The sequence below is a fragment of the Leishmania infantum genome, chromosome 31 (assembly GCF_000002875.2).
Source record: "Leishmania infantum JPCM5 genome chromosome 31".
Classification (NCBI taxonomy): domain Eukaryota; phylum Euglenozoa; class Kinetoplastea; order Trypanosomatida; family Trypanosomatidae; genus Leishmania; species Leishmania infantum.
The window spans coordinates 499,011-509,556 of NC_009415.2; the positions used below are offsets into that span (position 1 = coordinate 499,011).

At 59.6% G+C, this 10,546-nt stretch overlaps 2 protein-coding genes across 2 annotated transcripts; both read right to left on the reverse strand.

Annotated features, from left to right (window-relative positions):
* Positions 1-666: 666 nt before the first annotated feature.
* On the reverse strand, positions 667-2,550 carry LINJ_31_1280 (conserved hypothetical protein; the record flags this gene model as incomplete). Its single annotated transcript, XM_001467384.1, has 1 exon — positions 667-2,550. The coding sequence occupies one exon, from the start codon at positions 2,548-2,550 to the stop codon at positions 667-669; it is 1,884 nt and encodes a 627-aa protein (XP_001467421.1).
* Positions 2,551-4,270: 1,720 nt separating this feature from the next.
* ABCC4 (p-glycoprotein e) lies at positions 4,271-9,310 on the reverse strand (the record flags this gene model as incomplete). Its single annotated transcript, XM_001467385.1, has 1 exon — positions 4,271-9,310. The coding sequence occupies one exon, from the start codon at positions 9,308-9,310 to the stop codon at positions 4,271-4,273; it is 5,040 nt and encodes a 1,679-aa protein (XP_001467422.1).
* Between the last annotated feature and the right edge of the window lie 1,236 nt (positions 9,311-10,546).

Sequence of the window (10,546 nt, forward strand, 5' to 3'; positions counted from 1 at the left end):
CGTGCTCGCGCTCACGCAAAAAAAAAAAAAACAAAGAAGAGGGAGAGGGAGAGAATCAACAAAGGCGGGCGCGTCAGCGTTCATGCGAACTGTTCTGTCAACGCCGTCCTGGTCGCTGGCGCGGCGTATTCTTTTGTCGGTGGGATCCATCGTGCGAGTGGTGCGTGCGTGTGGTGACACAGTCACGTGTCACCATGTCCATGCATTTAAGGAGTGAAACAAAAACACAACACACAAAATACAAAACAAAAAAAGGGGGAGGGAGGCAAACGCAATCAAAGGATCGGTTTTTTTTTCAAGTTTGTATCAATAGAAATGACATCTATAGATAGAACATACGTATCACCTGCCGCCGCGATTACCACAGCACCACAACATCCAGCACACATGCACACGCAGACACGAGAAAACAATGCCGCCATCATTGCCAGCACACGACAAAAAAGGACAAGGGGATGAAGGCAGCGTAAAAAAAAAAAGAGATACAGAGACGCAGAAACAGAGAGAGAGCCATGAAGCTGGAACGAAGAGGCAAAACAGACACAAACACAGACACACAGAAAAGGAGCGAGCGAGAAAGGAAAGAAGGAGACCATATCAAGCGTACTTAGAGGCACGTCAGCCGCTGCCCTGAAGCGAGGAGACAGCGAACAAGACCCCCTCCCCCTACGTATCCCCTTCAAAGTACTGCTTCAGCTCCGGGCGTCCGTTGATGGTGGCATGAACTCCATCCAGCACAAAGGTGGCAGTCTCGGACTCGTTGCGCAAGATACGGATCTCCTTTTCTAGCCTGTCAATAATTTTCGCTAGTTCGCGGTCATCCCTCGCATGGAAGAGAGCCGGCATGCTACCGTTGAGGGCAATGCCGTTCGCCATCACCTCTTTCTCTAGCTCAACTTCAGCCCGGCCCCCTTGCCTCTTGCCTTTCTTGTCGTTGGGCTTCTTTTTCTCCTTTTCACTGTCGAGTGCGGCTATTAGCTCATTGAGCTCCTTGCATTGGCCGGCCGGCTCCTTTGGCGGCTCCACCGCGGGAAGTAGCCCCACCTTGTTTGTGCCCGCCAACCTCGCGGCAGCGGCAGCAGCTTCCTTAGCCTCATCAATCTCGCGGTCCTTTGCAGCAAGCGCAGCGTCTTGCGCTGCCAGAGCTGCCTTGGCATCTGCCAAGTCCTGCAGTGAATCCGCCAGCACGCCGCGCACATTCTCGAGGTCTTCCTCCAGGTTCTTGATCTTGCCATCTGCTTTTTGCTGCTCCGCGAACAGGGCGGCGCGGTCCCTCAGAGCCTTCTTGAGCTTCTCGACCTGCTCAGGCGTTAGAGTCACCACCGTCGACGCCGGCTCGTCGTAGTTGACAAGAATGCTGCTGTGCAAAACGATCTTGCTTTCGTCGGTGAAGACCCACGTGTTGGCCGTACTGTAGACATTCTCGTGCAGCGGCGGTGCACCCGGGCGACCGCGAGGTGTCGCACCGTCGGCACCGTTGTCGGGCTTGCCGCCCCTCGGGCTCCAGGCGTTCTTGGCTGAACTTCCCCTTGGCGACGGCGCAGGAGAAGCCTTTGCGGTGCCGTTGACGTGCTTGCCGTGGTCAATGTGCACCGGCGAGTCGCCTAGCTGCCTTTTCAGCCGCGTTTCCTCGGCCTTAAACTTCTCGGCCTCGTCGCGACGCTGACGCAGCGTGTCCTCCATCTTCTCGATGTGCTTCCTCTCACGTGCCCGCGCCTGATCGTAGAGGCAGATGTCGACGTTCGCCTCGCTGGTGGCCAACTGTGCCGCGACCCATCGCTGCACAATGCCCAGCGCGCGACTGCCCTCCATCGAGTCCCTATGAGTGAAGCGAGGGTTCAGCAAGTACTCCTTGCGCAGACGGCGGCGCGTCGCCAGCGAGATACTCTGCGAGTCGAACTCCTCCAGCCGCTTTAGGAATGTGCGCTGCCGGATCACCTTGAGAATGTAGTTCCAATCCAGGGTCGTCTCGCCCAGCGTGAGCACCATGGCTTCCGTCACGAGCTTCACGATGTCTGGCGGTTTCACGTAGCTACGAATCTCGCGCCAGTCAGCCTCGTCCATGTTCTTCACTTCCTCCCGCGCCTCCGCCGCGGCCTCCTGCGCACGCGCTGCGTCTGCCTCATACGCGGCACGACCCTCTTTGTAGTGCGCATGTTTTGCTGTGAGCGTCTTGTTCAAGTCCTCCATTTCTTCCTCCGCCTCTTGCCGCATCCTCTGCAGCTCCTTCAGCCGCTTCACTGCTGCTGCGCGGTCGGCTTCCGACACGGGCAGCGCCTCCGGCGGCATCGCTCCGCCACTGCCGGCCCACAGCATCAGCTGCACGAGACGCGGGCCTGGAATGCCGGCGACAGTGCCAAGGCCCCATTTCCAGCCCTTGGTCTCCTCGCACACGTATTCAAACGCAACCAGGTCATTGACGGAGACGCGAACGTGGGCTACGCTGCTGATCTTGGCGAGCACTGAGTGATGCGTATCGGTGGAGGAGGGCAGCACCTTCGTGGGAGAGCTCGGCTTGCGCGGCGAGAAGCCATTCTTCTTGAAAGGCATTGTACATGCGGGTATCTGTTCTCTGTCGGTGCACCGTAGGTAGCGATCGACGGGAGAGGGTGAGTGAGGAGAGAAAACAGAAAAGTGCGACAAAAAAAAAAACAAAGACTCCACGGTGCACGAGAGAGCTCCGAAATAGGGGGGAGCGTGCGTGCGTCCGTGTGCCAGTGCGTGTATGCCGTAGGGAGGGCGTAGAAGAAAGAAAAACAGCGTCAAAGAAAGGCGGAGGGGGGGAGCAGTGGCAGCTGATACAGTGCGCGTGTGGCGTGTACACGCGTCTGGGCTGAGGAGTGAGGGGAGGGGGGGGGAAGAACAATGAGCGAGCAAAGAAGCAGAAAAGGAAGGAAGAAACGCACGTGCTTATGGCACGTCAGGATGGGCAAAGGGAGCTGCGCCTTAGTCGGCCACGACGAGCAGAATGCGGAGAAGAGGAAAAGGAGGGGTGACACAACAGCAAGCGGAGAAGAGAACGGACGTCAATGCAACAGGAATCACACATACACATAGATAGGTGTCAGGGGGAGAAGGAAAAGTGATGTCGCTGCGCAAGCATAGACACACAGAGCGCACGGAAGCGGACAGGAACCGCGTGCGCGCGCCAATCAACCATATAGGTGAAACCGAAGAGAGCAGAGAGCGCAGAGGCAGAGACTTGAACTCAGAAACGAAAAGATGACGTTGTGTCTCGACACAGATCGGCTTCGAGTGCCGTACATGAAAACAACAACAGTACGCGAAAAGACAGAGAGAACAATACCTCCGACGGTTTCTTGCCTTCGCTTGAGAGCTTGATGCACACGCACGATCTGTCGAAGAACCAAACAGGGAGCGTGCAAACTCGCGGGCACAGAACAGCGAAGATGCCCCTCTCCACACACACACACACACGTAATATAACGATGCACAGCCGTAGTTTCGCACTTGGCGACTTCCGTGGTGTCCTACAACAAACAAAAACTAAGCAAACACAATGTTGATGTGGGGGCTACGGCTTCACGGTACTGAAGCTCTGCGAAAGCGACCATGAAGGGCCTGTGCAGACTCGCCTGTATCTGGCAGAGATGAAATAGAGGGAGGGAGGGGAAGGAGAAAAAAAGGGAAGCCGGTGGCGTCGCGGGGAAGCGGTGAAGGACGGTGGTGGGATACTAGGTCTCCTTCCACGCAGAGCTATGCGCCAGTTTCACGCATCCCGCATCACTCGCCATCGTTATCACAGAAAGGCCAACAAGAAGCGGAATGAGAAGGAGACGCACGAATTTCGGATGAGGGCATGTCGGCACACATATGAAGAGGCACAGGCATGAAGGCCCACCAGCCGGTCAACGTGTCCGATAACGTCAGAGTACCCGTCGACAGCTGGATTGGGCCGTGTCCGGTATGCCCCTTGCAGCAGGAGAAAGAGAACGACACGCTATGGCCAGTGTCACCCTCCGTCGTTCCACCACGTGGCGCTGAGGCGCTGAGAAACAGAAGCCGTCCATCATCACCAGATAAGTATCTGCGTATGCCAATACGCACTCACGGCATCTGCCTCTTTTCTTCACATGTAAGGCATCGTGAGCATCGTCATGCACCGCACTCAACCATCGCCGAGGCAGCTCTCGCCGTATTCCCCCACGCCAGCGAAAGTGCTTCACTGCAACACACACACACACACACAAAGTAAAGCGCCACACGTCACCACTCGCTCGCAGGCCCAGCTGGTGCGTCTCCTCATCCGCTACTCTGCTAAAGCACTTCGCATCGCCTCCCTGAAAAGCTGTTCACCATCACGGCCGAGCGACCTCACCAGCGCGCCGAAAGCGGATCCCTGGCGCTCCACCAGCTCGCGCGGCGAGCCGAACTCGAGAACGCGGCCCTGGTCCATGACGAGGATGACGTCGCAGGCGGCGACGGTGTGCAGGCGGTGCGCGATGGTGACGACGGTGTAGTCGCGAAAGGTGTGCTGCACCGTGCGCTGGATCTGGCGGTCGAGCGCGGGGTCGACGTTTGCGGTTGCCTCGTCCATGAGCAGGAAGGCGCTGCCGCGCTTGAGCAGCGCGCGCGCCAGGCACAGCAGCTGGCGCTGGCCCACGCTGTAGTTTGCGCCGCCCTCCTGCACGCGCCCGTCCAGCCCGCCCGCCTCGCCGCGCACGCGCTCCTCCATCCCCACCTGCCGCAGCGCGCGCCACACCGCCGCGTCGCCGCAGCAGCCAAAGGGGTCCACGTTGCTGCGCACCGTGCCCTCGAACAGCAGCGGGTCCTGCGGGATCGTCGAGAAGAGCCGGCGCAGCTCGCGCACGCCGTAGTCGCGCGCGTCGCGCCCGCACACGAGCATGCGGCCGCCGCACACCTCCACCAGCCGCAGGAAGGCCAGCAGCAGCGTCGACTTCCCGCTACCGGTGCGCCCCACAACGCCCACCTTCTGCCCCGGCGCCACCGCGAAGCACACGTCGCGCAGCACCAGCGGCAGCCCCGGCCGGTACCGCATGTCCACGTGCTCCAGCACAAGCGCTCCGAACTGGGTGTTGCCTGATTGACGGATGAGAAGCGGCGAGCTCCAGTTATCCAGGCCAGAAGGCTCCTCACTCTCTGCCAAGGTCTCTGCACAACGTCGCTCAGGGCCGTGCGCACCCTCGGTGATGCGCTGAACCTCCGCTGCGACGGCCTCCTGCAGGTCCTCATGCTCAATGTGGTCTGTCATATAAAAGACGCGTTCAATGCTGTTCATATCTGCCTCCACGGAGGCGAGCACAGTGACGATGCCGTCCAGGAGGCTGCTGATCTCGAGGGCCAGGGTGAGACTGAGGGAGAGAAGGCCGATGTGCGACGGCAGAAACGAGAGGTGCATGGCCGCGACGGCGCCCAGTGCCACGGCGACAGTAATGGACGCGCTCAGCATCTGGATACGCACAGAAAGCCAGAGTTCCGCGCCGAGTTGCAGATACGAGCAGGTGTAGACGACATCTGCACATTGAAGAGCCTTCTGGATCACCGCCGGCGCCGCGCCGTACGCTTGCACCGTCCAACGACCGCCAATCGCTTCCTGCAGGACAGAAAGCATTGGGGAGTTGACTCGATTCACTAGGCGCTTGATCTCGCGGTTGGCGCGTGCGTAGAATTTCAGAAGGTAGTAGTACGCCACCATGCAGGGTATAAGGATACCAAGCACGAAAACTTGCGTTGCCACCATCATCGCCACGGTCGAGAAGAACGTGGAGATGGTGGAGAGGAGATAGCTGTAGCTGCCTTGCAGGTCGCTGTCGATATTGCTCATGTCATTGGTAAAACGGTTGACAATGCGGCCGAGCGGCGTCGTGTCAAAAAACTGCAGCGTGGCGCACGCCACGGAGCGGAGGAGCTCCTGGTGCACCTCCCGACTGGCTCGCCGCATCATGCTCATGGAAAGCCAGTAGCGGAGTGGCGTTGCCAGCGCGCTGGCAAAGGAAAGGCCGACGTAGATGAAACTGTACTGCGTCGCGGATAGCGGAAGCCACTTGGTGGACCACAGCGCCAGCCATATGGAAGTCGACATCATGACCACCTCCGTAGCGAGATAGAGTGCCATGATACTCACACACGCGCCGACGCCGCCGCACGCCTTCATGTAACGCACGTACACGTCCCACCCCACCCCTCCCCGGAAGCGCTCCTCTTCCGTCAGCAGCTTTCCTTTGTTTTCTATGGCGCGCCCCTCCACCTCTGAGACAGCTGTCAACGTAGTGTCCGCTGCCGGAGGCTCTTCCTCCATCAAATCACTCAACTTCTTCTCTGCTGTGATGTTCGCCACGGGTGCTTCCTTCTCTGCAGCCCCCTCAGTGTCATCACTGGATGCGGCGCCGCGTTGGCTCACTTGCCGCGCTAGGTGATCCTTGTAGTAGGCCTCACCACTCCCTTGGAACGCGACGCGGCCCTCCTCCAGCAGCACAACCAGGTCCGCGTAGGCGGCGGCGCTGACCTGGTGAGTGGCCAGCACGCGCGTCTTGCCGGCCAGCGCGCCGCACACGCACTCGCGCATCACGCGCTCGCCCACCTGCGCGTCCAGTGCCGACAGCGGGTCGTCCAGCAAGTACACGTCGCGGTCCGCGTACACGGCGCGCGCTAGACTCACGCGCGCCTTCTGCCCGCCGCTCAGGTTGATGCCGTTCTCGCCGATCTCCGTCTCCGCGCCGTCCGCCAGCAGCGCCAGGTCCGAGGCCAGCTGGCTGCTGCGCACCGCGCGCTCGAAGGCCGCCGCGTCCGGCGCGCCGAAGAAGATGACGTTGTCGCGCAGCGTTGCGTTCATGGTCCACGGCTGCTGCGGCACGTAGGCCACGCTGCGCGAGCACGCCACGCGGCCGCGCGTCACCGCCAGCGCGCCGATCAGTGCGTCCAGCAGCGTGGACTTGCCGCTGCCCGTCGGTCCCAGCACCACCGTCAGCCGCCCGCGCGGCACGCGCAGGTCCACATCCGCCAGCAGCGTCTTTGTCTTTAGAACGTAGATGGAGTCCTCGTTGAAGGTTATTTCAGCGGTGCTTTTCTGGGCAGACGACGACAAGGGCTCTGAGGAAGCGGCAGCGTCTCCGTGGCCTGTATGACTGCCCTTAGCGTTCAAGGGTTCCGTCACTGGACCTGCTGGAGCTGGCGCTGCAGATGAGGATGAGGGCTGGCGATCTGGCAGGAAAGCTTCTGCTTCGGGTAGCGGTGCGCGATCGGCAGCGCCGTCTCCGGCGCTATTTGCCTCCAGTGCGCCATCCGTTTTCTTAAGCTCTTGAGCGACATATGTGCTGAGGTCTGCGTGCACAAACTCGGCTGCAACGTCATGAATTAGAATGAATGACGGTGTCTGCTGCTGGGCGTCGCCGGCACCTGCTGCCCGGGAGACGTCCGTGGGCATCGCACGACTCGCTGCGAGGGGAATGTCTTCGACGGCCGGCACCAGCTCATCGTCGGCGTCGAAGAACATATTCAAGCGCCGGAGCGAGACGAATAGCTTCGTCATGAGCTGCAGTGCAAACGGTAACATGGAGACGAGGCCCATAAGCAGGTTGAACAGCGCAATGGCTGGGAAAACAATAGTGGGCGTTAGGGTGTGGCCGGTCACGCTGAACGTGAAGAAGACGCTGGCAATGACGAAGCCCGGCGTCGCGTTGAACTGGAAGAAGACCATCATGATGGCCTGCTGCAACTTCTTGAGGTGCGAGAGCTCCACGCTGCGCAGCTTCTCGATGCGGCGGATGAAAAACGGTTCCCACGACATAAACTTGGCGACACGGATGCCGGAGAAAAACTCAGTCGTAGCCTTGACGCGGTGATCCGTTGCCTGGGCTTTGCGGCGGTAGCTTGAGCTCATCTTTCGCACCATGTAGGCTTGCAGGGGCATGAATACAAGTGCCACCACTCCGCCGACGCACACACTCGCACCCAGCAACACATAGAGCTGGTAGAAGACTATGGCCAGCATGAACGGGGTGGAGGCCAGCGTCCAAAACATCATAATGAACCGACCCATCACCTCCACATCAGTACTCATCAAATTTGTCAGCCGCCCCGCGTTGAAAGCGGGATGGTGAGTCGCCTTTGGGGACATGGTGAAGACCTTCTCAAACAGAGCGGCCGAAAGGGCGTTGCGCACCTGCAGAGAGCTACGACGGCGCACGTGGTACTGCTTGTTGCCAGCAAGCGTCTCTCCAACCATGGTGACGAACATGAGCGCCGCAAGCCATACTCCGCGCTGCCAGCCGATGCCGGGTGAGCCTGCACTGCTGACACGATGCACCCACGCAAAGAAAAAATCTAATGAAGAAACGGGGGAAGTAATGGTGGCTGTGAGCCCGGCCTCGCTCCGACCTTTGCGCTCGCCTACGCCACCGAGGTACGCCACAAACCACTTCAACAAGAGAGGAGTCATCAGCTGGCATCCGTTTCGGATGATGCCGAGAACAACAACGTGCATTATGCTTTGGCGGAAGAGCGTCCACACTGCCCACCACACCTGAATGGGGTGGGGACACTGCTGCGCGGACTCCGGTAGCTCCTTTAGCAACGCTCGCGTGGATGAGACCTGGCTTGCGTCATCCCGCAATCCCAGGCGAAACACAACGTCCTCGACTCGCTCGCACGTCAGCACCGTGTCGTCTTCCACGGGGTCGAACAGGTGCTCGCCATCCACCTCGCCGCGGTGATACGCGCCGGGACCCTGCTCCGGGACAGGGGCGCTGCATCCGCGGCACAGCAGCCACCCCATGCAGCGCCGAACGCAGCAGCCACGGCGCCGCGACGGGGCCACGCGCCACTCCACGCCCGCGTACAGCCGCCCCGGCGTGCCGTACTGCTGCACCGCGCCCACCCAGCGCAGCACGCCGTCGCTGGCGTCGTCCCAGCGCACGCCGACGCGCGCGCCGACGTAGCCGTCCCACGCATGGCGGCGCGCTCGCTGGCGCTGCAGCTCCGCCGACAGCGCGACGCCAGCGTTGTAGGCGCGATACTGTCTCGTTGGCTTTGGCAGCCCGCTTTCTGTCAGCTGTTCCCGTGAAGCCTCTCGGATGTAGTGCCCAATCCACTGATAGAAGAGCGAGCCGAAAATCCAGCCAGAGCGGTCCTCCGGCTGCTCCTCGTAAGGCGGTTCCGTGCCCCACAAGTCGCTAACTCGCTGTGCCCATAGGGAGCGGGAGATCTGCTGCTCCCTATCGCGCTCCTCAAACTCCTCGAGGTCACGCTCTGCAGCAGACGGTGGGAAGGCGATCGCCTCTGCTGCCCCCGCGAGCAGCGATGACGGCGACGCGGAGGAGGATTCGACCATATGCGCCGCAGTAGAACAGGGACAAGGTGTTGCTCCTATGGGCAGCGCCAAGGCAAATTGTCGAGCAGCGAGTGCAAGAAATGACGAAGAGCCGACGCTACAAACGTTCGCCGCCAGTATAGACTGCTTGAGTGGCTCTTAGCGGAGTTGATCGCCGAGCAGTCCCACCCGCGTGTGGCTGCACGTTTGTGCGCGTGTAGAGCTCGGATAGGTCTGCCAAATACGTTTATATAGATGAGCAGATATGCATATATATATATATATATCGGTATACGTACAGTTATACATGTGCCTATATATATCTATATATATATATATATAGATATATATAGATATGGGTATATAGTGAGTGAGTGAGTTATAGTCACGCAACAGCGGTCTCAGGAAACAGAGCAAACGGGGCAAAGTAAAAACAACAAAAAAAGGCGAGAGCACGCCAGGATGCTGAAGGGATGCGTTACGGCCTAACTGAGACCGCCGCAGGACATGAGGCGGAGGGAAAGACGGGGTTCTGTCACCGCGCGCGACACAAGTCGAAACGTTTGATAGGTGCACCCGCCACTGCAGCAGCAGCAGCGGAGAGGCGAGAGATGGGGAGGGGTGTGACGTGTGACACAGCTGAACAGGTGGTGAACCGAGACGTATAGACAACAGGGCCAGAGAAGAGAACGACGATGGAGGCGATGTAACACAGAAGGAAAACGCAGAGAGAGAACACAGCAGGGGGGCACGGTCATGTGGGAATAAAAAGTTGACGACGGGAGCTAAGTTAACGCACCCGACAAGAGCATCTAGCAGGTGCGTGCAGGGAACGCTTCTATTTTTCTCACGTCATGTCTTCCCGCCTCTGAAGGGGTCCGCGGATAGACGCCATGCGACAGGACGGAGCCGAACACCTCGCAAGGGTGTGCTCGAGCGATCCGCTGCCCGCTCCATGCAGCTACTCTCGATGTGTATGGGAATGCGAAGGGGCCGATAAAGGCGCAGAAGAAAATGTGAAACTGCATCATTGCTTGAGCGTCGGCAGGCGAAGGCCGGGATGGAAAGGGACGCAACGGAAGGGATGGAAGAGTTTTGCGAAGGCGCTTACCAGCGGGCGTGCATATCGCTCATATCAGCCTTCCGAGGCCAACAGGAAAACAAACACGCGAGCACCACAGAACGCATCGCACTGTGGGGGGGGGGTGTAGGGCTTGCGATGAGAAAAGCCAAAGAGACCACTGGCTCGCCCTACAT